The sequence below is a fragment of the Poecile atricapillus genome, chromosome W (assembly GCF_030490865.1).
Source record: "Poecile atricapillus isolate bPoeAtr1 chromosome W, bPoeAtr1.hap1, whole genome shotgun sequence".
Taxonomy (NCBI): domain Eukaryota; kingdom Metazoa; phylum Chordata; class Aves; order Passeriformes; family Paridae; genus Poecile; species Poecile atricapillus.
The window spans coordinates 61,564,772-61,592,236 of record NC_081288.1 but is presented as its reverse complement, the minus strand read 5'-3'; the positions used below and the strand labels follow the sequence as shown (position 1 = coordinate 61,592,236).

Here is a 27,465-nt window from a genome sequence, read left to right as displayed (position 1 = left end):
GCACACAGTGAGCAAGGTAACTTCACCTCTCTTCTCTCGACTCCTTTGCACTTGGAATGCCTGTTGCCTTTCCGAGTGCAGCTGCCACCGAGCTCTTCCCCTTTCCCGCCCCGAGGAGCGCCCGCCCGGCCCTCAGGGCCGCTCCGCCGCGCCCCCTGGCGGCACCGTCCCTGCCCCGCGGCCCGCCCGTGCCCGCCGCTACCCGCGCTGCTCGCGCCTTCGCCGCCCGGGGCTCTTGCGGCGGCGGCCTCGGGAGGATTACCCCGCGCCGGGCCTGGAAGTTCGGCCCTCACGCGCTGTCTGCAGCCGCCGCTCGCTCGGGGCGCGGGGACCCGCACACGCACTAACGCGGAAGGAGGGGATTCCCCGCACAGCCTGCGGAACGGGATGGAACGGAGCGGGAGTGCCCGTGACAGAGCCAAGGGGAAGGCACCGGGGAGGTTCCTCATTCGCTAACGCGTCGGGAGGAGATTCCCCGGACAGCCTGCGGGACAAGACGGAGCGGGAGTTTCCGTGCAGGGACCAGGGCAGAAGAGAGCGGGAAGGCGCGGGAGCGAAATCGCTCGGGACCGCACCCTAGGCACGCCTCCAGCGGGGCACTTCCCCGCCCCGCACGCTCTGGGGTCGCGACGGCTCCGGTGCCGCATTTCCCCTGAGGGCTCCGGTGCGTCCCGGCCGTCGGGCTCCCCGCGCCCGGGGCGGGCACGCGCGGCTCCCGCTCGCGGTGACGTCACGGCCCGCTCCCGCTCCGCCGCTCCAGTCGGCGGGCGCATCCCGCGGGTGCGGAGGGGAGCGGGGTTCCGCGATCACCGCGCTCCACACCACGGGCGGCAGCGGCGTCGCACTGTGGAGGCCAATAGGCGCCGCCTCCTCCCTCCCTCCCTCTCTCCGTCGTTCCCGCCCGCGCCGCTCTGTCCCATGTTCGGGCTGGAGAAGTCGGCGGGGCGGCAGGAGCCGGGCAGAAGCGGTGGGCTTCCGAAGATGGCGTCCGTGGGGGATTTTAACGTACTCAGCTCCAGCATCCCGGCCACCAAGGTGGAGCTCTCGGTGTCCTGCAGGTACGGTGGAGGCTCCTGACCGCGCCACCCGGTCTCCCCGCGGCGTCGGAGGGGGCGGACGGGCAGGGGTCCCCTCGCCCCGGGCTTGTCGGCGGAGCGGGGAGAAGAAGGGCAGCACGGGACGCCCTCCGCATGCCCGGAGCTGTGCGAGGCGCTCCCGCTCCTGCCCTCGGGAAGCGCCGAGCCCGGGGAGCTGCCAGTGCATTCTCGGGCAGAGCCGGGCGCAGCCCGGGGCCGGCTGCCAGCCCGCTGCAGCCCGCTGGCCGCGCACCGGGCGTGTCCGCCGCAGGGTGCTGCCGGCGGACCCCGGGGGCGAAGCGCCGGCTCCCGCGGCGGCTGCGGGTTCTGCCGAGACGGGCAGCGGCCGCTGCCGCCCCGCATCCTGCCCGCGCCGCTGCCGGGGAGTGGGAGTCGCTTCGGTGAGCGCGCAGGGCGCGTTATCCGGCAGGTATTTAACTTCTGGAGCTGTCCCGAGTGCCGTGGTAGGGACGGAGACCTTCCGTCCGGAGTTACCCTGTCGTGCGTTCTTCAAGGCTCTCTTGCAAAACTTAGCAGTACGGGTGTGTTGCGTCGCCTCGTCATGTTGTATCGTAACGCTGCTGCCGAGAAACTGAGGGAATGCCAACCCGTAACACCAAATGTAGTGTCTGTGGTTTTGTTTTTTGACGCTTGTTTATCGGTATTTCAAAAATCTTGTTTTCTTCCGTGGAGCGGAGATTTTCTCATTAGATGTCTAAAAAATACTTTTATTTGTGTGGTTTTTTATTCGTGTCCTCGTTCACATTCTGCGACTTCCTTAAGTATTTCCTAGTAGTTGCAAAGCGGTGACGCCTTTCAGCAGCAGAGTTGGCAGCTTCTAGCGGAAAATTTGAACTGTCAGTGTGTTTCCTGATGGGAAAAGAGACAAGAGTTTCTTCTACGATCCATTGCTTCATTTTATAATGTAGCTCCCCGGAGCTGTTCCTGTTAACCAGTACTACTACCAGGACAGAACGGCAGTGCTCTAAACTTAAATTGTCAGACCACTCCCTCTCTTTCCTTAGTAAATAAAGTATGATTTGATGTTTTATTAAGTGTGGATTTCAAAAGAAGGCTGAAGCAGTGAGAAATAGAGTAAGATTAAATTTGTAATACTGAAACAGTCACCAGGCTGACATATAAACACCCCGTTGTACTTGCCGGCTGTCTCTGCAAAGTTCACAAGCACCAACTGTTGTTCAAGGAAGGATGTGCTGTAATGTGTAAAAGCAATCCAGGACCTTTAGTATTACTTTTAAGTTCTTCAAATAGCCTGTCGCAGTTACAGATGTCAGAGCATATATGCTGAATTTGACCCAACTCACTTAATGGGAGTTCCTTTAATTCCAGGTATAATTTGTATATACCTGCCACGTTTCACAGTGGTTTAAAAATCCATCAGATAGTTATAAAGAAATGCAGGTATAGAACATAGGCAATCGATTCTGACCTTACTTGTAGCTCATTTCAGTATATAGTTTACAGCGGCACTTTCTCTGTAGATGTCATTAAAATCCATGTCAGTTTTGTTAAAACTCTTTCATTTGTCTTGATGTCAAGTGCAGAAAGATGGGAATTTCCATGGAGATTCCTTTCTTCTGTATGTGCTGAATGACAATTTTTGATTACAAAATTATACTTCAAAGCAGAGTATAAAATGAGTGACACTAGGGCAGAGATTAATGGTTAACACGTTTGTGATTCATCTGTAAACACATTCATTGGCTAAAGCTTGTGAAATGCGGTGTTAAATGAAATTGTGAAAGACTGCAAGAGCAAACTGCAAAATTCAGAGAATGCTGAAAATTTTGTAATAATTAGCAGTTGTGTATTCATTAATACCTGGAGAGAAATGCTTTTAACAACAGTTTGGATCGTGGTGGTTTTTTTCCTTGATACCTGAAGAGTTGTAGGACCAATGTGGTCACTAATTTACATCAACAATTGTTAGTTGATAGCTGATTTTTATTCCTATATTGTTTTCTTGTTTTTTTCTTTTTGTTTGGCTTTGGGGTTCTTTATTGTTGTGGTGATGTTTTGTGGCATTTTTGGGGAGGGTTGTTTGGTTTTTTGTGGGTTTTTGCTTGTTTTCCATATAGGACATGAGGGAAGTTCTTCCCATTTGTACAGGTGGTGAAACTTGATGAGTGAAGCAGTGCAAATGGTGCCATAAAGTAAACTTGTGATTCTTCTTTCCTTTGTTCTGTCTCTCTGTCTCATATTCAGTAACGATACAGTTTCTATTCCTTTAGCTTGCAATTCCATGTGGTTTCTCTGTCAGTATTTCCCAGTTTGCCTGCATGCTCATACTGCCAGTGTTGCCAAAGTATCCAGATGCACCACTATGCAGATGGCATTACATAGTTGATATTCTTCAAGCCACCCTGGTTTAACCTCAGGGTCACATCAGGTAGCCTTTAGGAGAAATGCATTTCATGGGATGAGAAATTCTGTAAAAATTGTAAAATCAAGAAATATTTTGGTTGTCAGGCAATGCTCTTTCTGGGATTTCTTTATGACTAAAAGCTTTTTATATCATTCCCATGGCTTTTGAATGCCAGCATTAGCTGTAATTTAAAAAATGCTAGAAAAGTAAGAAATTAATTTAATTCTAGTTATTACTACTCAGAGCCTATGAAATAAAAACTTCACAATTAATTTCTGACTCTGTAAGATGTAGTTTATCAGGAAGCAGAAGTCTTTGACTCAAGAGCCAGCTCTAATACAGCAGGAGAACTTATGTGTATATCCCAGAGGATCCTCTGGTGCTGGTAATTGTCCATGATTGTCTGGATCAATTGTTCTAGTAGCCATCTCCCTCTGCACCCTGTCTCTCCCTTCATCACATGGTCTGATGTTGCTTTCACCTGCCATGCAATCTTTATTTGTTGCTGCCTGGCATAAATTTGCACAGCTGTCATGTGGTAAAGGACCAAGACCTTGTCTCTGCAGTCTGTGAGAAAGAGTGGAAATAGGCTGGGCTCTATCCTTTTATTCACTACTGTTTTCCAGCCCAAAGGTTCCTCTTCTTCTGCAGGGGTGTTTGCACTGCATGCTGGCTATAGCTCTGTGCCTAAATACAACTCTTCTCTTACCAGTTGTGTGTGTAAGCTTGTGGTCATATGTGAGCTTCAGGTAAGCTTCAGGCCGTGTCCCTGTCATCCTGTTTTCCCTCTATTGATGTTCTCCACTGATTCCAATCTAGTTAAGTCTTGGAAAAACTCCATATTCTGTTCCTGTCTTCCCTCTGTTAGTGCTGTTACTGTGTGTTGACTGAAGTAGTTTATCTCATGCTGAGAACGGCAAGACTGTGGTGAATACATATCTTGAAGTTGGTGCTCTGTGTAGGCATACAAAGTTCAGTGTAGTTTAAGGGGTTCAAGTTTTTAATTTTTTTGTCTGTATAATTATGATTTCTGTTTATCATGGTTACTGTGTGGACAGGCCTAGGTTTTTTTCCTGTAGTACCTGATAATTCTGTAGCAGTTCTGCAGTCTTATGTTAATAAAAAAGTCAAGAGTTTCGTTATATCTCACTTTAATGTTTATTTATGGACTTGTCAATCAGAATTATCTTTTTGAGAGTGTTTTTTTAGTATCTGTAGGAAAGTGGAGCCATAGTTTTATAATTTTATGACTTCTGGTAGAGTATCCAAGATGACATGGTTGTTGGAAAGATGGTAGAATTGTTGTAAAATAGTGACACCATGCAGGGTCACTTTGCTGATTCATAACGTTTGTTGTGATAATACTGCTTTGAAAGGCTTTATGTTCAATCAGGCAGTGTCTTTATTGGTCTGGGTGTATGTAGGATAAACTCTATACTGCCTCTGTTCCCACAACAGGCGTTGTGTGCGTAAAGGCACCATAAGCGCCTTGTCACAGTTAATTCAACAGAAATAGTTGTTTGCTCATGCCTGTTTTGGATCAGTCCCATGCCACTTCACAACTTGTACAGAAATCTAACATTAATGAATGAGCTGAATGGAATTAAGCAACCCCTGTTCTCAGTAATTGAAATAATTCCATTTCAAGTTTCTTGCACGCTGGAACAAAGCATACCACTTCAGAATTTTTTGTTTTCTTTGTCAGTCTTTCCTTTTCTTCTCTAAAGAAAAGTTTCCTTTTCTTTAAAAGTCTTAACCAGCCACTTCTGAGTGTATGCAATACCTAAAAGTATGTTTAATTATATCTTTGATTGTCCTAGGCATTGATTTCTGGCAAGATCATGTCTCTCCAGTCATCATATTTACCTTCTGGGTTTTTTTTTAAATACTAACAATTTTTTAGACATGTATGTCACAGAAAGATACAATGATAAAAGAGATATTCATAATGAATTATTCGAGCTTGTAACTCTGCATAGTACAAAATACAGAATATAAAATTAATTTTGATTGTAAATCTGGTTTCCATTTTCCTGCTTTCTTTGTGTATGTGTTTCTAGGTTGGATTAAAAGTCCATGGAGATATGTGTAACTGGCAACAGAAGGTTAATCTTACGTGTTTTTTTCTGAAACTGCCTAGACAACCATTTGGTTTCAGATGAGGAAAAATATAAGTGATTTACAGTGTTCATAGTTATGGAGATGCCTTCCTGATAGAGTGCAGGGTTTAGTTTTCACCTGTGTGTCTCTATTGTTTGAAATTTAAACAAGCAGCCATGTGACTGATAGAATTTAAAGCAGATCGTCTGCACGGGAAGTTCTGTCTTGGGATAGCTAGTGATGCGAAAGATGGGTGCTAATGTCTTTACCAGCAATTCCATGGGTGAGTGTCTTAAAGAGAAATGGGTGTTGATGTCTTTGAAATGGGTCTTAGTGCCTCTGCCAACCTCAAGCTACAGACCCCAGACAGTTTGACTCCTGAACTTAAGGGTAATAGACAAATGGGTCAGCACAAAGTCTGTTGCAGAACTCACATAGCCCGAATTTCTGGGCTCTGGAGGAAAATTCCTTGTTCAAGGGGGGAACGTGATAGTCGGTTTGGGAAGGCTGTACCTTCCTAGTACCGCAGCCAGTGGAGAGAGGAAGAGGACAACACGCAGCCAAGATTTTAGGATGAAAGGGGGCTGCACCTTCTGAAACCTTGAGAGAGAAACCCCACAGGCATAGGGCCAGGTGGACTCGTCTCCCTTTATTTGAATAGAGCAGTAGGACTCCTCTGTCTCCTTTGTGGACAGTGGCTTTTCATAGAATGATTTTTCACACACTGGGGACAGGCTGTTTTAACCCACCCCTGAGATGCGGTAACTGAAAGTTCTTACTAGATCCCTTGGGCTGAATTAAGATGAAACAAGACTGAATGACCAGTGTGTGCACCTGAGAGGTTTATTTCAGAACAGTTTGGTTACATTGGAAAAGATGTATGTATCTGCTTTGGTTATTATTTGTAGGAATATAATTACGCAAAAGTATAAAAATATCACTTAGGAAAATATACAAGGAAAAGAAAGAAAGGGTAAGAATACAAAAGGAGACGAAAGATATCACTGCCTGTACATCCAGCACTGGGATTTAATTGTTGCAATTTTGATGTCTCTTTATCAAAGCTGTGGTCACAGTCTTTATCTGTTGGGGGTGGAGAAGTCCCCCCAAAAAAGATTTGAAGGGTTAATATATGTTCAGGCGGGAAAGCTCAGGTGCCTCCCCTGGGAGTGCAGTTTTACTCTATGGAATACTGTGGATCATGTCCTGTCTGGGGGTGCTTCAGGGGTCTTCGAAGATTTGTGGACTTTTCTAAGACATGACCACTGTTTCTCATGACTGCACAGGTTGAGCCAGTTGTGACTTAGCAGAAAGAATGAATACCTTCAGGCTTACCTGTGAATGTCCCAATACCTCCCCCAGGGGGTGGTTTTATACCTGAGTCTCATCAGGAGAGGACATTGATGATAAAAATCATTACCCCACTGTCCTAGGGTGACTTTATGATGCTTGTATCCCCAATCATCTGTTCTGTTTATGCTGGATATTAAGTTCTGCACCTTTAAGAGTGGTTCCGAGAGTGAAGGCGGAAAAGAAGCCCTCAGTTTGTTTTCAGAAACGGCACTGGGTCCCCCTAATTCCGGCTCCTGGACTGTGTTGTCTGCAGCATAGACAGCATGCTCTCCATTGTTTTTAGTTAGTTTTTTAGCCAGCTGAGGCAGAGAAGTTCCCCAGACTGTGGCTTTTCTTTTTCTTGGATCTGACTGGCCCTGCTCTGGGCCAAAAACCCAGACAAATCCCAGGAGCTCACACCTCGAGCCCACCAGGGCCTAGGATACGGCATTTTCCAGGCAGGAGGGACCGATGAGAGACTGAGCGAGCCCAGCTGCGCCTCATGAAAAGGACTTTCTGAATTTGCCATCTTTTCAGAACAGCAAGAGGTTTTATTGCTTAATATTATTCATTTTTTATGCTTGTGAATACTTTGCTTGTAAAATAAACAGGTTTTTTGGTTTTTATCCTCCAAGGAAATCTTTTCCCCAGCTGGGGGAGGGGCCGCTTGAATCTGCTTTCTCGAGGGACCCATTTGGAAGTTTCCTCTGAAATTTGCCCTAAACCAAACCCCACGTTGCAGGATCTGCTTCTTATTGGCCTTTTCCCTTATCTGTCTCAACAAAGGAGATTGTTGATAAGCAAAACTTGGTTTGTAGTGGTCATCCTCTGGTGGGTGGGCGTGCACCTCCTCTGCTCTGGGCTGTTCTTAGGAAGATCAGTGGTTTCACCACACACCCAAAAATTCTTCTCCTCCCCTCTGTTCAGGGGGTGCAAATTCAGCCTCAGCAAAGTAACTGTTGCTTTTACAAATCTGAGTTTTGAGTCATTAACCTTTAACATTTCAGTTCTCATGCAGGCTTCAGGTTTCACATAACCTCGCAAGTCTTACGACTTCTCAGGTTATGTCTGAACATGCCTTTGCCTACATGGAGCCTTGTTTGGTTTTACTTAGCTGCAAACCCAAACCCGGTATCTTTTTTCTAGTTACTGGGTGGCTACTGCTTTGTTAGTTTCCCTTTGGCTTGTCCTTGTATAACTGTGTGGTATAACCATATTTCTTTCAACAGATAGCAGTAGCAAGTAGTTACTATGTGTAGTATGATGTATTTGTGACCCTCACAGAATGGTGTAGTGCAGAGGAGCATTGTCATGGTGATAGCAGAGACTTTGCATGTGGGGGCACAGGATGGGAGTGTGGCAGCAGAGGGCGGAAAGAGGGTACTCAGGATGTCCCCTTTACTGGGGACCCCAGTGCTGTAAAAAGATCACCAGTGGTTGGTAAAGAAGTGCAGTTTGGGAGCTGGGCAAAACCAAAAGTTATGAAAGAGCAGGTCTCAAGCAGGTGTAAGGTGTAATACAGGCTGTGTACGGTGTACAGTAAATGTGGGCGTAGAATGGAGTTGCAGATGTATGAAGTCAGAGCATGTTAACACAGGGTGGGGGTCCTTGGAGTGCGGAGGAAAAAGTCAACATCATACTCCTTCTGAGACCACCTCTTCCATCCCTGCCACCACTGTAAACTTCATGTTCTCCTGAGACAGGAGGTGGGACACTGGTGAGTGGCTCACTTTGACACCCTCCCTCAGCTGATGCCCACCATCCTAGGCCTCAGAATGGTGGCATACAGAATTTTATTCCGAATTGTACAGAATGCCAAGGAAGCCTGGCAGCAGAAAAAGATCTAGGAAATGTGCAATGACTGTGGTTTTTTATGAAGACTTTCTGTGGTATTATTTTCCTCATTTTTTTCTCTGCCATCTGAGCAGTGGCTTACTCACCAACAGTCCTGCACTGACAGAGAAAGGATGAATATTACACTGATGGTATATATTTCCTTTTAAAATTACTTTTTTGAGGTGTACCTTTTAAAGAGTTGTTTCAGAAAAACTGCAAAACCGATTTGTAGGTTTTATATGTTGTTATACATTAATGAAACACTGTATTAATTGTATTATACATTCCTAAAGAAATCAGATCTCAAGGAGGGCAGCATATCCATAGGTTTGGATGGTCTGGGTGAAAGTAACTGGAAGGGAGTGGTGAGTTGACACTAGATTGAAAAGCGCTTTTGACCACCAGCAGTCCTTAGTGCCATTTCCTGGGATACATTACCAGAAGCTCAGAGCCAGAGGCTGTTTACCTTCCCAGCCTTAACAACATAAATTTGGATGGTTTATGCTGTTGGTTTCAAATAGAAATTAGGTTGGTACTGAAGCAGAGTTCCACCATTTTGTGATACTACTAATTGGTCTTTTTTTTTAAAATTTAAACTGGAATAGTCTAAGATTGTGTTCAGGTCTGTTTCATCTGCACAAGTGTATTTTTATAACCCAGTACTTCCTGTCTGATTCAACAGAATTCCTGTAAAACTGCTGCTAGAGTAAATAAAGTTGGCCATTCCTTTGGGGTTTTTTAACCCTCAGGAGTAATCTGCAGTTTTAATAGAGGTTTCATCCTAAAATTGCTTGCATACATCTAGCCAGAGATGGCTTTCTGTGGGTTGTTTTAAAACTCATGGAAGCACTGCTGATCTTACCCTTCTCATTGCTTCTCCCTTTCTTTTTTCCCTAATGGCTTCTGAACCAATATATTCTTAGCTTGACTGTGAAAGTTACCATGAAACTGAAAATTATTTGTTTCCTGTGAATTACTTCTCCAAAGGTTGTGAAGAGGTATTGTGAATGTTTTCTTAGGCTTGCACATCAGAGACGTTTGCTTTCTTTCCAGTTCTTCTAGTGCCCCGTAGAGTGGGGATGGTTTGAACAGAAAGGAACAGGTCCTAATTGCCTGTTAGTCAGTAGAGTCACTGTTGTCTTACCTGTGAGCCTATTCTAAGAGAACCAGTTATTTTGACAAGAAGGTAAAATTCTGAGAGATTGTCTGATCTGCTGCTAGGTTCAGGGAATTTTGAATCTAGAGATATGGAGGCTAATAGCTGGCTTTGTTGTGCTCTGACAGAATAGAGAAGGAGAGAGTAAATAGCTGTGAAAAGGTGAGTACTTAAACTGCCACTGCAGTTTGTGAAATTACTCTGCAGGTAGGTCAAGTGGGCTCTTCACTCGAGTGGACTCTTTGGATCATACGTCATCTTAGGACTGAGCCTTGCAAGTTCAGTGATAACATGAAGGCTGAGGGGCACTGCCTACTAGATTAATACAGTTATGTTACAATTAGCAGTACCGTGGGTACTATTCTGCACATTAAAAAGTGATTAGCATACTCCTTTCTTTATCAGGATCTTCCATGGAAAAGTGATGTGGGCTCATCATTAAGTGAGGGAAGCAAAAATGCATTTCTTTAATGAACTAGGGACAACTCCTTTTCCCATGGATTGATAAAAGTGTGAAAGAAGTAGTGTATGCTTGTAATATATAGTACAAATATGATATATTGAAAATGTGTATTTTCTAAAAATTATTTTGCATGACTAACCAACTTCTGTGTTTGCAAACTGCTGAGTGGTTTATTTCGAAACCAAGAAATATTTGCATGCATTTAAATGCAATCTAAAGAGGAAGAGAAACATAAAGCCGTAGCACCCAGAGAGATTTTGACAAATTAATCTGAAGTGAACTATATACTTATCATTAGAAATTTCAGAGCTGTTGAAAGCAATGTGTAAGTTAAGTTTTTTCCAGTCAATACAGATTTTTAATTTTTTTTTTAAATTTTGAAACTAGAGAAACAGATCTTAAACTGCTCAGTTCTGTAGTTACTGTGGTCTGTTCTTCAAGTCTGCAATTCTGTAATTTCTGACGGGGGAATTGGATTTACTTCTGCTTAGCAGTTTGTTGTAACAAAGGTTAAAAAAGAAACTTACAGAGAAGGAAGTTCAGATGCTGATGAATAAAATAAAGTAAAATTTGAAGGAAAGTATATGCTACTTTTTAGCGTGTATCTGATGACATAAGTACAGCGCATGCAGTGGGTGAGAGCTCGTAGGAAGCAGCACAGGCTGTGATGGTTTTTGGTTAGCTACCACTGCTAACTAGATCAGTGAATCTTGAAGCATCTGATTTATACACGTGACTTGTTTTAGATTAAACAGTACAAAACACTTGGCATTAGGAAGCATTTCTTTACTGAGGGTGGTCAAATGCTGGAACAGGCTTCCTAGAGAGCTGCCCCAAGCCTGGCGGTGTTTAGGAGGCATTTGGACAGTGCCCTTAATAACATGTTTTAACCTTTGATGAGCTGTGAAGTGGTTGTGCTGCTGGACTTGATGATCATTTTTGGCTCCTTCCAACTGAAACATTCTATTCTAAAAAACTCCATGAGCACTGGACTGTTATTTCCATAAGTTTTTATGGAGTTTATGAAACTATGTGAACGAAGTGATTCTGTGAGGCATAGTGAAATACATTTTAACTTTATCCATTTACTGATAACTTTCTTTCCCACCTTGGGGAAATTGCTCTCATTATACAGAAGAAAAATTATCCCAGCATTTCCAGCATTATTGCCATGGCTCCTATTATTTTTTTTTTCCCTTAGAAGAAATCTATGCTATTGTAACTGTTTTGGAAGGTCCACACCGAAATGGGCAGGTGCAGAATGAATTCCATCAAGGTGTGTGCTGGTAGAATAATGCTTTCTGTACAGATGTTCCTAAACTTGCTTGCTATAGGTGTTTGATATGCATGTTTCTCAAGAAAAAAGTTTTGGTTTTTTTTCCCTCTCTCATAATTGATAGAAACTTCTTTTCTTTTTGCATCCTTTATCTGGAAGACTTAATGGGCATAGACAAAAAATATACTCACCAGGCTCAGTTAAAATAAAAGTCTATTTGTCTCAATACTTTGATTAGGAGAAAGAAAAAGAAGTTTCAAATATTTCTGGTTTCTGAGTTTGTGAGCTTTCCTGAGACAAAATTGTTTACTACCAAAGGCAATGCTTTTCTCAGGAAAAAAAAAAAAATAGAAATACACTCTGTATTGTTCAGCGTGATTGAAAATTAAGAGTACAAAGACTACCTAAAGTTCTAGACATACATTGAGTCTGCTTTCTATTTTGCATTGCCATTCCTTGTGGCTGTAGTTTGGCCTATGCGTAGGTACTGTGTAGTTTTCTTATATTTAAAGGAGCACTTTGATTGTTATCCCCCTGAAATGAAAACACAAATGAAATTGAGCAGCCTATTGAGGTGTTAGGTGATTAAGTGGACAAATCAGACTCTTTCTTTTTTTTTTTTTTTTTTTTTTTTTTTCCTGTTGGCACTTTTTCTTTAAAGTTCGTTTTGAAATTGGCTGCATTGCTTGAACAGCTTATGAAGTTCTTATGTTGGTGTTTTGGTTTGCTCTTTATGATTTGGACAATCAGACATGCTGCAAACTTTGCTGAAGACATTGTTTATTTGCAGGAAAGCGTGTGAAGGGTTGACTTGAGGGTGTTGTAAGTTGTTGTAGTAGTTCAAAACCACGAGTTCATTGCACAAACAGACTGAATTACAATGTTAAGCTTGTGTGTCTCTCCCCTTGCAATCCTTTCAGGGATACTGCTTCTGTAGAAATGTTCTTAACTTATTAAACATTCTTTATCTTTAGATTCTTTAAGAACCTGTAGATTGTCATCTACAGATTCTTATGTGCTTTTTATGCTGTTCCCAGACAAAGCTTTACAGTATCAGGCCACTCTTCATGTTAGTATGTATATGGAAAAATAGAGGGGAACAAAACACAAGAGTAGGAAATATCTAAAGAATTCAAAGTACCTTATCTCTGTATGAGCATGACTAAAATTCCTTAATCCTAATATACAGTGACAAGCACTAACATACCAATTATAACGTCACTGTATAGTCACCATGCAGAGCATTTAAAATTGTTTGGAATTCTAATGGTGAGTATGGGAGGCATGTTCCAAAATCTGATGTACTATTTCTTACATATAAGTCTGATTTTGCAGTTTTATTGTAATTAATTTTGGGATAATCCAATTCTAGTTACCAGGAATTAATGGTATATCTAGGTATATATAATTAAGAAGGAATAGGAGGCAGTTTTCATTTTGGCAATTCCAATATTGCAGAACTTGTTGTACTGTCTTTTAAAGCAGTTTGTAGTAGTTGTTGTCAACTACCGACTTGGGTTCACTGATTTTCCTGGGTTTCTTAATACTTCCAGTTTATATTTGCATGATTTTCATTAAGGTAGGATACCGTTTCACTGAGTATAATTGTATGCATAAAAATCACACTTCTGAATGGACTAGAGAAGTTCAGAAGAATTAGTGTGTACAGAATTCAGGTGTATTCACAAGTAGTAATATTAAAGCCAGTGCCTACTTTGACTAGATTGAATAAAACAGATCTGTCCAATGTTCTTTTCAAGCTATTTTTTTTTTTGTTCATATTGCTTGTTCTGGAGTGTGAACTTGGCAATACTTAAATTTGGAATACATATCTTTTCATTGCTGAAGTCTTAATTGAATCTCTCAGAGCACCTGTATTGAACAAAATAGTAATCCACTTTTAAACACTGCTCAGTAGCACAAAAATAATGTGATTTAGATCTGAATGACAGTAGTTAATGGTGACCCTTGAAGAGGCTCTACTAGTTATTAAAATAAACAGCTACAAGGGATGTAGACTGGTTATTTAATCCTTCCTTTTGCTCTGGGGTAGGGTCAAAGACCTTACTAGAAATTGTAGCTATCTGACATGTTCTTGAAGACAATGGAGATTTCACATAATGTCTCCCACCTTTAGCAGTGAAAGATAGTAAAACAGTGGACTAAAGTTCAACTTCTGTGCCTGTGGTGCAGAAGATTCAATTTATGGTTGAACCTGTTCCTACTTAGTCTGTCTGCATGGAGGTCAGTTTCAATTTGTAGCAGTATTTCCCTCATAGATACAGTCTATATACTTCAGATTATTTCCATTTTCACTGAACTCCGCTAGCTCCATGTGTGTTTTAGATTGCAAGAAATTGGAGTGTCCAAAACATTATTGCTTGAATTGAGTGTTTATCAGTATTATGAAGACCAGACAATTAGTCTAGCGTGGACAAAATTTTTGTTTGTATATTCCATTATGCCTTTTTCCCGAAGGTACAAGACTCCTGACTTGCATTCAGTTTGTGGTCGACTGTGATGTCTAGGACTATTTTTGACATAATTACTGTATATCCAGCTTCATGTAGTTATGCTGCATTTTTTCTGTTAATACCTTCCAAAGTTTAATAGCTCTTTCTTGTCCCTTTTCAATGGCATTCTGTTTTCAAAACATTTTTCTAGTCTGTCAAGACAATTTTAAAAATTTGTTTTTTTTTTTTGTTTTTTTTTTTGTTTTTTTTGAATGACGGAATGTTGGTAACTATTCTGAAAATGGTTTCTGGTCAGTCCTGATTCTTTAGAATTGTTAATTTAAGTCCATTCATCTGTGCATGATTCTCAGCTGGCTGGAGTGTGGTTGTGGTATTGGGACTGCATTCCAAAACAAAATTAATATTTATTCCTATGTGTGTCCTATGTATGGATAAGTTCTCTTTACCTTACTTGTCCATGACAGATTCTTAGAGATACTTCCTGATGGCTCTGAAGTCTCATAGCCATTCTTTTAAGTAAACTCTAAGGTTTTTGGGTTGAACCGGCAAGTTAATCTTTGGTAGGCCTTTGTGATTTAAAGGTGTTTCTCTTCCTGGTGCCTGTTACATGTATATATAATGTACATGTGGTTGTTCTTTGATTCATGGTTTTGAAGTGTATGAGCACAGTTTACTCAAATCCAAAATGGATAATAAAATGAAACGTAAACTGACTCCAGTGTTAGTGCTGACTAAGTCTTGTGTATTGGGAGGGGAGAAGACTAAGCTGACTCTTGATTAAAAATGTTGAAAACATATGTGCATTGGTATCTGATTTGCATATTTCACAATTTTTTTTATACCTAAGATTATTTTCTCTTTTTTTTATAGAAATCTTTTGGACAGAGATACATTTTCTAAATCTGATCCAAGTGAGTATATAGTATTTTTTTGTTTCTTCTTATTACCTATTCTAAATGTGAAAACACTGGAATAAAATTAGGTGGGTGATTTTCTTCAGTGTCAGTTAGGTTTACATTGTCTTTGTGACAATTACTCAGAATAATTAAGTTGCACTTAAATAAGTTACACTTATAATTAATGTTATGTGAACTGGAATTTTAAAGACTGTTTTTAATACTGCCTTCCTGAGCTAGATAGTCCCTTATGTAGTATTTAACCTAAAGGTTCCTGAAATTAATAAATTCTGTAAGGTTGGGTTGTTGTTTCTTTTTTAATAGCTGTTGTTTTAGATCTTTTTCAAAGCTATTAAGCAAAATACTAAATGAACTAGAAGCATTTGTTGCTGCTAGTACACACTGTCCACTAAACTTAGAGTCAAATGCTGAAAAATAAAATTAAGTTAATTAATCTGATCAAAAGTGGTATGATGGTTTTAGAATTAATCTTTTCAGAATTATAAGCTAGTGACACTCACTTTCCTTGTAAGCTGTATTATGACCGGATCCTCCAAAACTCACATGTCTATAAATTTATGATAGGACTCTTGCTTTAAAAACCATTACTATCTTCCTGTGTTGGATGCTTTATGAAAACTTTCATCAAGGAATGAGATTACAAAAAATTTCCTTTCTTTTCTGATAATATTACTCAGAGGAGTTTTGTACTGTTCATAGGTCGGTCCTTAGGTTGTGGTGTCCTCTTCTGTACAGCTCTCCATTTGCTTTTATCCATAAGTTCATTTTATTTCTTTAAGCCTGGGCTTTTCTTCCTTAGGATACCATATATTGTGCCTACTGGCATTGGAAATAACCCAAGACACATATACTTGTATCAAGTCTCTAGACATGCAACCATGCCCTGATATTTGAATACTGAGTCGTGTAGGGTTATGAAACATTTGAGTAGTTTTGTTAGAGTGTATATTTCCATTCTGCATCAAAAATTTCTTGAGAGAGATTCCACATACACTTTTGAAAGGAAAAGCTTCTACTTCCTGGAGGAAAGCTACAAGAAGTTAGGAGTACCTTTGGTGTTTCTAACCTGTAAAGCTTCTTTTTAAAAAAAAAAACGAAAAACAACCTTAGGAGACATAAGCAATACCATGCCTCTGGTGTAGGGAGATCACACAGAAACAAAACCGAGTGTTTTGCATATTAAAAAAAAAAATTTAGTTGGCTAAATATGATAGTAAAATTTAGTTGGGGGTTGGATGGGATGATTTTCAAAGATCCCTAACAGTTTTGTGATTCATTTAAAAAAAGCCCTCAATTAAACTGTTTTGAGGAATGCTCTGTGACCCATTGCCTGTAATGAGTTCAGAGATCTCTGATATTGACAAAAGTGATACGGTGTCTGTAGTTCTTAGGCTCAAATATTATTAATGACAAGTGCTTCAAGTTTTTTATCAGATAGGGCACTGTATTAGATATAAATTGGAGGATTTGAGTGGCAGGGGACTGCAGTGTGAGCTGTGTGGGAGAAGGCCATGAACCACCTTGTGACAGTCACAGCTGGTTCCTGTCAACTCTGAAAGCCATGTGAGTGTACTGGCCAGTTTTAGTACTCTGCAGGTTTTTTAATAGCCAGTTTAGTTTGTTTCCTTGTACTGTCCTTTAGGTGGGGACAGAGCTATGGCCATACTGTAAAAGAGGTGAGTAGTATAAAAGGTTCTTGTTCTGTATTTGCAAGTACAGCAGGACAACTTTCCTCAATGTCTGTTCACTTGGACAAAGGCCATTCTCTAGGCTGGTCTGTATACAGTAAGTTTAATCTGTAGATAAGAAGGTGCCAAAATCAGCATCCAGCCACTGTCACAAGATCCACTTTTACAGCCACTGAATTTGCAGCCGTTAGATTTCATACAAGATAGAACCATGTAGAGTCATTCTATATGCTGAGGTGTCATTGCTTTTGACTAGGCCAGTTCTAATGTGCTTTTCATACTCCAGTGCATTTATCTAAGGATCATAGTGGTAGTGAAAATCCAATTTTATATTCTTGGTCTTTTTCTCAGAGGGACACACATGAATGTAGCTGACTTCCGTGTCAATATAAATAGCCTTCTCCTGAAATTAAAAAGGAATTTGTGATTTTCCTGGTTCTTTTAGGAGATAAGCTTGGCCTTTTTTTGATACTGTAATTGCTACTCAGTATTCCAATTCTGACCACTTCCCTGAAATCTAGAATACTCATGCCAAGAGGAATCTATCACTTTGCCTCCCCAGAGGCAAGTGACAGAAGTAACAGTAGAGATAGTAGATACAGATGGGATAGGCTTGGATAGCCATTATTCATGAAGTATTTTAAACAATACTGAAGCCTCTTACTGACAGTGCTTTCAGCTTAGTGGAGTCAAAGCAAGCCATATATACTGATTTACTGCAGTGTTGGGAGCATTCTGCTCTCCCAGTTTGGAGACGATTTCTTCTAGGAATATTTTTTTTTTTAAAACCTATGGGTTTTATTGTTTTTTTTTCTTGTAGAAAGCTGAGCTAAAGTAGTGCTTCCCTGATGAGGCAGGGATAAGACCTGCCGAGGAAATACAGATTAATGATTTTGGCATGTTTCCTCTGTCTAATGACAGGCAGAATTCTTTTCTTCCCAGGCTCTGACAACTCAGGCTGAGTCCTGCAGAGCTGTGCTGGCAGCAGCACAGTCAGATGAAATGTCCTCCTGTGGAGCCCCGTGGCTCCTGAGTATTGATGATCAAAAGAGTCCAGGATGAATGACTGAAGACATAAGGCTCTTCCCTGGGGAATCTCCCCATGGAGAATAATAACAATAAGAAGAATCTCTTGGTGGTTGGGACAAAAGGATGTTAGGGCACCTCTGCCTGGAAGGTATAAAAGCTGGTTAGTGAAGAGTATTGGGGAGCCCTGCTAGAACTGGTACCATGAAAAGATGTAGGTAGCATGGGGAAAACGTCAGTGTCATTGAGGATAAGTCTTCCTTGGAATGGAATAGATGTGTTGTGTTTGGGAAAACTAAGATGGGCAATGTTTGTGTAACAGTAATTGCCAGACTAAAGGATAAGCATATATGCATAGAAAGGAAAAGGACCAGAGCAGATAAGGGAGGCCCAGTCTATCTGGGAAAACAGGAAGGTGCAGGCTGTAATAATCAATAATATTTTGGCAACTGTATCTACAACAGAGTAATAAGTATTGACATTTCCACCTTCATCTTCATTGCAAGATTTAATTAAATTTACCTTGAATGTGACGTGGTAGCAGTGTCCAGAGTTAAAAATTACTAAGTATTAGTATTCCTGACTACAAATGTAGCTGTATCTTCTCTTGGAACAACTCATACAGCAAAGCCTTCCAGAAGGGTTTCTCAGTTACTCTTAATCAGTGTGCTGCTGTGAACTTTCTCATTGCTCCCTCAAGTTTTGAGATTGAGAGACAAACTATTTTTTCAGCTGTCTTAGGATGCGGTTGCATAATACAATGACTTTTGAAATATTATTTATTCCCCTTTATTCCTTCTTCTCCCTCATGACAATGCTGTTAACTGTTTTCTTCCAAAAAAAATGACTTGCCTTGTAGAGCCTTAAGTCTTTGGTTTGAGCATTCCAAGTGCTTTAGATCAACTTTACCATGTGTATCTGCATTTTTCCAGTTGGATACGAATTTGTTGAATGAAGTTTTGAGTGATTATTGTAATTAATGTATCTGGATCTTTACAAAACCCTTTCCAAGAGCCATTCGAGATAGTGAACCTTAACATTGATGGAGACCAGTATCGTGGTTGGTTTCCTAAAATTTGTGGAGTGCATTTTAGAGGAAAGATTGAAGAATTTTAAATTTTTTTCTCAATTTACAAAGTATTTATCAGAAAATATGCCTTTTCTATAGCTTTCATTTGGGCTGACTTTGTTTTTGGAATGTCAGTGTGAGATGCACACGTGTATGTATCCCTGTCAGACTTGCACATTTTACTTACAATAAAATGTTGTATGAGGTGATTGCTTATTAGTCTATATTTTTATTATATTTAAAATATTGGCCACATCTGCAGCCTAGAGGGGGAGACCTTAGTCTCTGATTTTTCTCTGTGGTATCCAGTGACAGGAGATGAGGGAGTGGCCTAAAGCTGTGTTGGGGGAGGTTTATGTTGGATATTAGAAAAATGTTCTTCCCCCAGAGGGTGGTTGGGCACTGGAAGAGGCTCCCCAGGGCAGTGGTCACAGCACCAGCATGACAAGAATTCAACAAGTGTTTGGACAATGCTCTTGGGCAAATGGGGTGACTATTGAGGTGTCCTGTGCAGGCCAGCAGTTGGACTTGGATCCTGATGGATCCCTTCGAGCTCAGCATATTCTGTGATTCTACAGCTGTGGATGGATAGTCAGAAGTTCAGTAACCTACAGAACTTTTTTTAGCTAATTTCATAGCTTCTATTTCATTCTGTTTTCTCACATTTTCCCATTTCACTTCATTCTTCACGTAATACACTCCAGCAGCTTACTCCAGAGTGTGTTGTAAAAATAGGCTTTTTGGTTTGGATTCACTCTGCTGTCTCTTGAGAATTATTTTTAATTTTTTTTTTTGGTAAGCTTTTTTTCATCTACAAAACATCTTACTTAAAAAATAAAAGTGTTATCTTTTAGCTCCTGTGTGAGCTAAAATATTGAAATTGCTTTTTCCTGTTTCTCCTCTCATTTGCTACTGCCTAAGGGGATTTTTTTTTTTTCTTTTTTTTGGTGTGTGGAGCAAATGCATTTTAAGTAAGAAGAAAATGTAGTTAGAAGGTTGACTTCATTTCTGCTTTTGTCTGTTGATGATTCTGACTCCACTGAGAACAAAATCAAACCTCTACCTTTGTTGTTCAAGGCTGCAACCTAAAACAGTATTATTTTTACCTTCTTTTGAAAAATAATGATTGGTACAGGAAAAGAATATGTTGACAAAAAAAATGTTGAAATATCTGTATTTCTGTTATTTAGAAAGGATTTGAAGAGGAGTTTCAGGTAAAAATTGCTTTATCATAGTTACCTGCAACTAGTTCAAGACTGTGGAAAATAAGGTTTATAGTGCTCCTTCAGTGCAAATGGTCTGTACTTAAAATAGTGTTTAAAAGACCTGATTTTAATCACTGCACCCCGTTACCAGTCCTTGTGATGAAAGCTGCAGTGTAATACGTAGTGAGTGCTATACTGGAAACAGAGATCTGAATGACACCTGTGGGATAGTTCTGCTGGGTCTCTCAAAATCAGGTTAGGGCAACAAATTTAATTGATTCCATTTTTTCAGGCTTTAGTTTAAAAAACTAAAGTATGCGTATGTGAGATGCCTAAATATATATAAATAATTTGAAGTAAAATTGAGGAAGAAAACTTGAGTAATATTTTTTTTTTTCTGGTTCTGTTTCCCCTGTTTCTTTTCAGTAGGGTCCTCATTTGTTTTTTTACTTTTATTTTCTTCTCTCTTGAAGGAAATATATTTTAGGGTAATTGTGCATTAGATTATCTAGAATAGTCTGACTACCCACATTTAAAGAACACCTGCTTTTATTCAATTTTTCCTTTAAAGATTATCAAGTGCTTTGCTGGAGGTCAGGTGTAAGTGCTGCCTCCCATTTTAGAAGCACTACATTTATTAGCTGATTTCTGCAATAAGTACACCACATGGTGACCAGTCTGCTTAGGCTTACTGACAGCTGAGGGAAAACATTACCATTTGATTGTCCTAGTTAGTAATTTCCACAGCACAAGAGACTACAAAATTAGTTCACTTAATTTAAGGATATGATAAAGTTTGAAAATAACAAAACTTTTTTTTTTTTTTTTCCCCCACAGTCTGTGTTTTGTACACACAAGCAATTGGAAACAAGGAATGGAGAGAGGTAAGATGCATATTCATAGATGTATAAACCTTTTGGGTGTATTTAAGGCTGGTCATTTGTCCTAGCAGAAGAGGGCATGTCATAGCCTATTGAATGCCATGCTAGGCGAATGGGGGTCCTATGTACCAGGAAACACTTAAAATACAGTTACATTGATCTCAATTTCCATATGTGTATCACACATTTCCATCAAAAAAGAAAACAAAATAGAGAAAATACATGAGTTTTCCATTTTACAGTCTCCCTCAGATAAATTAAACCAGACTTAGCTGTCAATTTGGTTGAGGTTTGTGGCTCGAGAGAGAGGGAGACATTCAAACAGGACTGAGCTGTGGTGAGGGTCAGTGTCAGCAAAACTAGCCTGTAGCTGTGTTAAAGATGTACCTTTGCTGTGTAGTGTTTCAGACAATTTAGATGCTGCTGAATAGAGTGTTCACTATTGTAGGTAACAAGGGAGGGAGGATATCTTCTCTGTGAGTGTAAACACTCTAGAGAGATGTCTTAAGAAACTAAATCAAGTACCTCAGAACCTGGAACTCTGTTCCAGTACTTAGTCATCTAATTTTTCTTCTCTAATGTTAATCTTTGAAAGAATTGATAGTGTTGGGGGGAGGATGGACATCTTTCTACTGATAAAATACAGTTTACCTGCCTTCAGAGAGGATTGGTGGAACTTGTTCACTGCAGGTGTTTTTCACTATAGGTGCATCACTGTGTGGCCTTGGGCTTTAAGAATAGAGCCAAGAGTGGAATGTACTATCTTAGTATTTTTCCCTGTAAAAGAGAGGAGGTTTGATACTGTTGTTTTCAGAACTGATATTTTATATGATTTTATATGATTCATATGATGCTGTGTAAAATTTCCAGTAGGAGGTGACCAGGAACACAGAAAACAGACCTCTTCTCTTATATTTGGTGTCCTTGCCTGTTGGCCAGAGAATTGTATTTTCTGGTTTGCTGAAACATGGTGAATGTGAGTTTCAGTCTTGTCAAGAAGAGACAATTGAATTTGTCTCATGCTTGGGGAAAAGCCCATATAACTTTGCAATACATAAAGCAGTGTACCTATTTAATTTGTATTTTTTAGCTAAATTGCTGCTCTGTGTTGTTCTTAAGTGGATACTAGACATCCTCTCAGTATACTTACTGGATCACATTCCTCTGATGATTCGTGTAAAGGAATGTCAATTTAAGGACTCATAATGGGAATTCCCTAATCATAGATAAATTAGGAGTTGTAGTGGACATAAACAAAGTTCTAAATGTCTGTATAGCGAACTGAAAACAGCAGATTCTTAATTCATACAGGTGCCTAGGTAGCTTGGTACAGTTTGGTTGTCAAACTTAGATCATCACTCAAGCATTTGGGTCCTCTTCTGGTTCAGGGTTAAGATGATTTTGTCAAAATTTTGGCTTTTATTATTGTCTAAGATTCATATGCAACTTTGTGCAATTTTCATACTTCTCTTGTGTAGCTGTTAAAACAAATACTTACAATTTTTAATATTATAATTGTCCTGATGGTAGAAATAAAAAATATCTTACCTAGAAGTACATAGAATTAAAGAGGAAGTTTAGGAATTACAGGCATTTAAACAGACTTTTGACATTGTAGTTGCTAGAAAATCTGAGGTTTTTGTTTTAAATCGTTATTATCTCCATCTTTTCTATCAGGAGGTTCAGGTATAAATACTTCCAACTCAGTTTTATGTTTACAGTTAGTGGAAAAAAGTAACATCCTGAGGGCAGTTCACCAGACCTAATTTAGATGTCTGCATTAGATCAAATGAATCATTCTATATAAATGCCTCCAAGAGATGAGCAAAAGCCTAAACTTCTGACTATGTCATCCATTCCTAGTATCTGTTATAATAGTCAAAATTTAGAGGTTGGCATTGTGGAGGGGCTTAATCAGCACTGTGTTTTATGTGTTCTGACGTATTATATTTATACCATTAGTAAAACAAAAAAATTAAGGTGGTAGGTAGAAGATTAGTCCATTTAAATAGTTACATTGATTCTGTTACTCTCCCGAATAGTGTTTCTGAAGGCTTTGGCTTCTTGACCATGTTGAAATTTTAGCTTTATTCAATTGTTATTGGGGAAAGTAGACCATGTGGAGAACTAATTAATCAGTAGCTATGTTGTTAGTCATAAATGACTGGATTATAGAAGTAATCTCTTCTGTTTACAAAGGCAATAGGTAATTGGGAAAACAGATTTCAAAAGGTGCTTAATTTAGCTGAAAAGTGTAGACTAGTGATTTTTAGAGAACAGCATTTTAATGCCACAAGTAAGGTAAATTCTATTAGTAATTCATCAGTTAATTAATTAGTTATAGTAGTTTAATCACAGAAACATTTAAATTGGAAAAGGCTTTTGAGATCATTGAGTTCAAGCACATGGGAAGGAATCATTTGTGTCACCATGTAAAATAAGTAAACGGACAAAAAAAACTGAAGCCTCAACTAAAACCCAAAACAGTAATTTAAAATGATTTAAAGAAAAGTTAGTAGTGCCACTGAATTCAGTCTCTCAAGTTTTGTAACAATCTAAGTATAATTGGTGAGAGATGAATGGGTATTCAGTTAGGCTTTTTCTGGTCTCATTGTGATTTGATCATCAGCACGTTGCATATTTATCTTTGGTTACTGATACGTCTGTAATGCATTGTAAATCAAGTCAGACTTCCCAAGGGTAACATGGTTGTAGTGTAAAATTAAATATTGCTTATTGAAAAAAATACAGAATTGAAGAGATGAAAAGTACTTAAAAATTTATGATGTTTTGTTATTTAAAATAATTAAAACTGAAACTTAGCTGTCATTTTATAATTTCTTTTTCTTTTGAAGTAACTTTTCCTTTGGATTCATACATAATTCTATTTCTAATGGAGCTATAAAATTTAAACCCATGATATATGAAATATGACAATCATGGATTAATTTAAGAGAATGAACCTGTGTGTCATCCAGCCTTCTATTCATCTGCTGCCAGTAGTTCATCCTCCTGATCCATGAAAAGCCATCTCCAAAGTCAGGCCAGGTTGCTCTAGGCCTTCCCCAGCTAAGGTTTGAATTTTTTTAAAATTAAAATATAAGCTTGGCAGGGACTGAGGCACCTCCTATAAACATCAAGAAGGAAAAGGCATTTTGCCAAAGCTCAGAGAGAAGTGTGATGAAGAGAGCTGAACTGAGGTGAAATAGGAGATGGACAGTGCAAAAATGATACATTTACAATGGAAATAATGTGTTCCCTAATATTTAAAGCTCTCTGAAATAAATAATATATGCAAGCTTTTGCTTGCTCTTGTGTTTGGATGGGGTTTTTTTTGGTGTGTTTTTTATTTCAGGAAACTGGATTTTTGTTACTGATTCAAATTTTTGTGGATTTTAATTGGCTTTGGGAGCTGATGTTGATGCAGTTTAGTTCAAGGTATTTCACTATATTGAAATATGAGGTCTTCTGCCACTCTGTCTTCATCCACAGGTAACTGATCTATTAATGTGAATGCACTAATTTTCTTTCATGGCATCTGTTCAAGAGAGGTTTTTACAGGCTTTCCTATATCTCACATATACCTGATATTGGCAGTTTAATTGTTCTTCCTTATGGCATGTAGCTTAAACTTGCTCTTTTCTTTTACAGTTTGGAAGAACAGAAGTAATTGATAATACTTTAAATCCAGATTTTGTAAGAAAATTTATAATGGACTACTTCTTTGAAGAAAGAGAGAATCTGCGATTTGATTTGTAAGTTAACAACTTTGACTTCAATATTTCAGCCTCTGTCAGCATGTAAAGTTTTGTCCAGCATAAAATTAACTTGGAGATGGTATCTATTGACATAGGATGAATTAATGTAATAGATATGACTAATTTAGCATTGCATCCTCAGAAATAAATGTGTAACATGATAATGACCAAGTTTTAAGAAACTGGCAGATGTTAACTAGTCAAAGTCCAATTATGCTTACAATTATTAATTTCAGAAAATAGAAAGAAAAAGATGTCAAAATGTTAAAATATTCTTGCAGCATAGTCAGCAAAACAGGTACAGATATACTGTCCAGAAATAAAATACTGTACAAGTAGCACAGACCCAAAATTTTCTTTACTATACATCTAAATATACTGAATTTTAGATTTTAAAACAACAGCAGTTGATCTAGAAGTAGATGGCTTTTGACATTATTCCAGATGTGCTCATTTCATTCCGCTGGTGTTTTGACTTTGACTTTATTCTTTGGAAAATAGAATTGAGAGTCCAGTCACCAGGTCATGTCACCACTGCACGTTGTCTCTTACATTTCAGTCCTTTCTGATTATTTCAGTCTTTGTGGTAATCAAGGTTGTCTTATTTTCCTTAATTTTCATCCTTTTTTATTAGGAGTTCTTTCTTTGCCCCAGGAAAGAATATGAATAACCCTCATAGATAATTAAGTTTTTGCTGCAGTTTTGAATCCCACTATGTATTGTGGCCACCAATTTTCTTTGTATGTCCTTTTTTAGTTGAAGAATCCTTTCCCTGTTTCTTTTCACTTCCTTTGTAAGATGTCCTAGACCACCTATTTCAAGGAATGAAAGGAAATACTTAAAGCTAGGAAGATTACAGGGTGCTTTGATGTGGCAAGGTACAAATTCTTAGACTTCAACAATGGAAGTCTGATGCAGACTTTATTTGTAGTTTTAAGAGTTGGGTTTAATGTCATTCAATCTGTGGAGTATAACTATAGTGGGTTATTTAAAATAGGTTTTAAGTCAAAACTAAGCAATTTGTGAAATAAGGGATTCTTCTCCAAATATAAAGCATTGCTGAAATAGCCACACAGTGGGGGCTGTGTGGAAATTGTATCTATTTGCCTTCTGCTTCTCATAGGATGCATGTCTGTTATGGGGAGGGGGCAGTGCAATAGAAATGAAAAGTGATAGAAATGAACTGAGAAAGCCAAGGTCAGTCTGCAGAAAGAAAGGGGAGTCTGTAAAGACCTTCTGGGTAAATGCTTTCTGGAGAGGATTTGGACCTGGAAGGGAAAACAGTCTCCTGTTTAATTCTTTATGTATTCAGAAAAATGGATTCCTGTCTGTTAATGAAAAGCTGTAAATATCACACATTCACTGTAGTTATCAGAAAGACCTGACGGCTTTCTGCTGCTGTCCTGGGTTACCTGGGCACGAGTCTCTTCTGAACTCAAAGCTGAATAGCTGTTGCTTTCTTTGCCTGCAAGTGATCATATTGTGGCCATATTATGTGAATTTGTTGTAGAGCCCTCTAATAATGATAGATGAAAAATTAAATATCTTAGAACTCTGAGTTAAAAATGTGGATCTCATATAGCCACTAATGGATTAAATCCCAATTCTGAAACTTTAGAAAGTTTCCTGTATTCAGTTCCTTGGTGAAATTGTGTACTACTGTTGTTAGTTTTCGAAGAAATTTCTTGATTTAAAGTTGACATGATTAATATATTTTTCAGGGGGGAAAAAAAAGGTGGCAAGAGTAGCTCTGATATTTGTTGCTTCAATATATGTGCATGATCCTCCCCCTAAAATGTACAGCCACCAATGTCACAGGCCCCTTTCTGCTCACAGCTGGTACTTAGTAAGTGATTTTGCCAGTGAAGTCATTCTTTGTTTTACTTTTCTAGCTATCCCTCAGGTCAAATTATAAGTTGCGTCTTCCTGTGCAATTTCACCAAAGAGTTTGCCTTTAACTGGAGGATGGAACTTGTGTTAGTGGTATTTCTAGGAATTTCTTTTCTTAATAAATATGTTTCTAAAGCTTTGACTGTGCTGCACCACATCCAGCTATGTTATGGTATTCCTGTCATCCTGACTTGTGGTCTGGTCCATGATGCATCCCAGCAACCAGTTGTGGCAGCACAACCAAAGGGATAGCATTCCATGCAATGGGAACAGAAACATGCAGGGGAGCCTGAGATGGGCAGTAACATAACAGATAAAAATCTTTTCAGTTTCGTTACTGGTATTGAACCTGAACGGATTATTTGATAAAAAATATTACTTGGATTATCTGATAAAGATGGAAGACTATTCTAGAGATTAGTAATCTTGTATGAATTTCTTACATTATTTTTTTCAATCTCTCTTAAATTTTGAGAGTTTTTTTTTTTAACTCTTGATTATGGAAGGGAAACTATGATATTTTCTAGCTGGAGGAAGGTGAAGATTATGATAAACTCAGAAGAACAAGTCGAACTCTTGCTAAAAGCAGTTTAGTTTATTGTCAGTTACTTCTATTTGCTTATTCAAATGACTGAAAATTGCATAAGAAAATAATTTACAAGTTAGTTTGTTTTCTAGGGTTCCTTTTTAATTTTTGGTCTGCTTTTTGTCATCTTTCATTGTTCAAACAGGAATATCAGAAGAATTTCTCTTTAAAGCTTGCACTTTGTTCAAAATTATTTAATTTCAAATAACTAGTGAACCATAGTCCTATAATACGTGATGATTCAGTTTGTCTTCCTTACTGGAGAACTCCCATTCACAAATCTGTGTAAATTTAATACATGGCGATAGGCAAAAGAATTGTTTGATTTTTGTTTCTTTACATAATT

General features: G+C 39.2%; 1 protein-coding gene across 4 annotated transcripts in view; it reads left to right on the top strand.

Annotated features, from left to right (window-relative positions):
- The first annotated feature begins 261 nt into the window (after positions 1-261).
- The window catches only part of LOC131592174 (copine-8), an 82,582-nt gene continuing 55,378 nt past the window's right edge, over positions 262-27,465 (top strand). For all 4 annotated transcript variants that reach the window (XR_009280528.1, XR_009280529.1, XM_058863499.1 and 1 more), the window contains exons 1-4: positions 262-1,058; positions 14,970-15,010; positions 20,842-20,888; positions 24,537-24,640. Coding sequence is in view for 2 of the 4 variants with exons in the window: in XM_058863499.1 (XP_058719482.1) it covers positions 919-1,058; positions 14,970-15,010; positions 20,842-20,888; positions 24,537-24,640 (332 nt within the window). In the remaining 2 variants the exon portion in view is untranslated. The remainder of the gene's footprint in view (positions 1,059-14,969; positions 15,011-20,841; positions 20,889-24,536; positions 24,641-27,465) is intronic.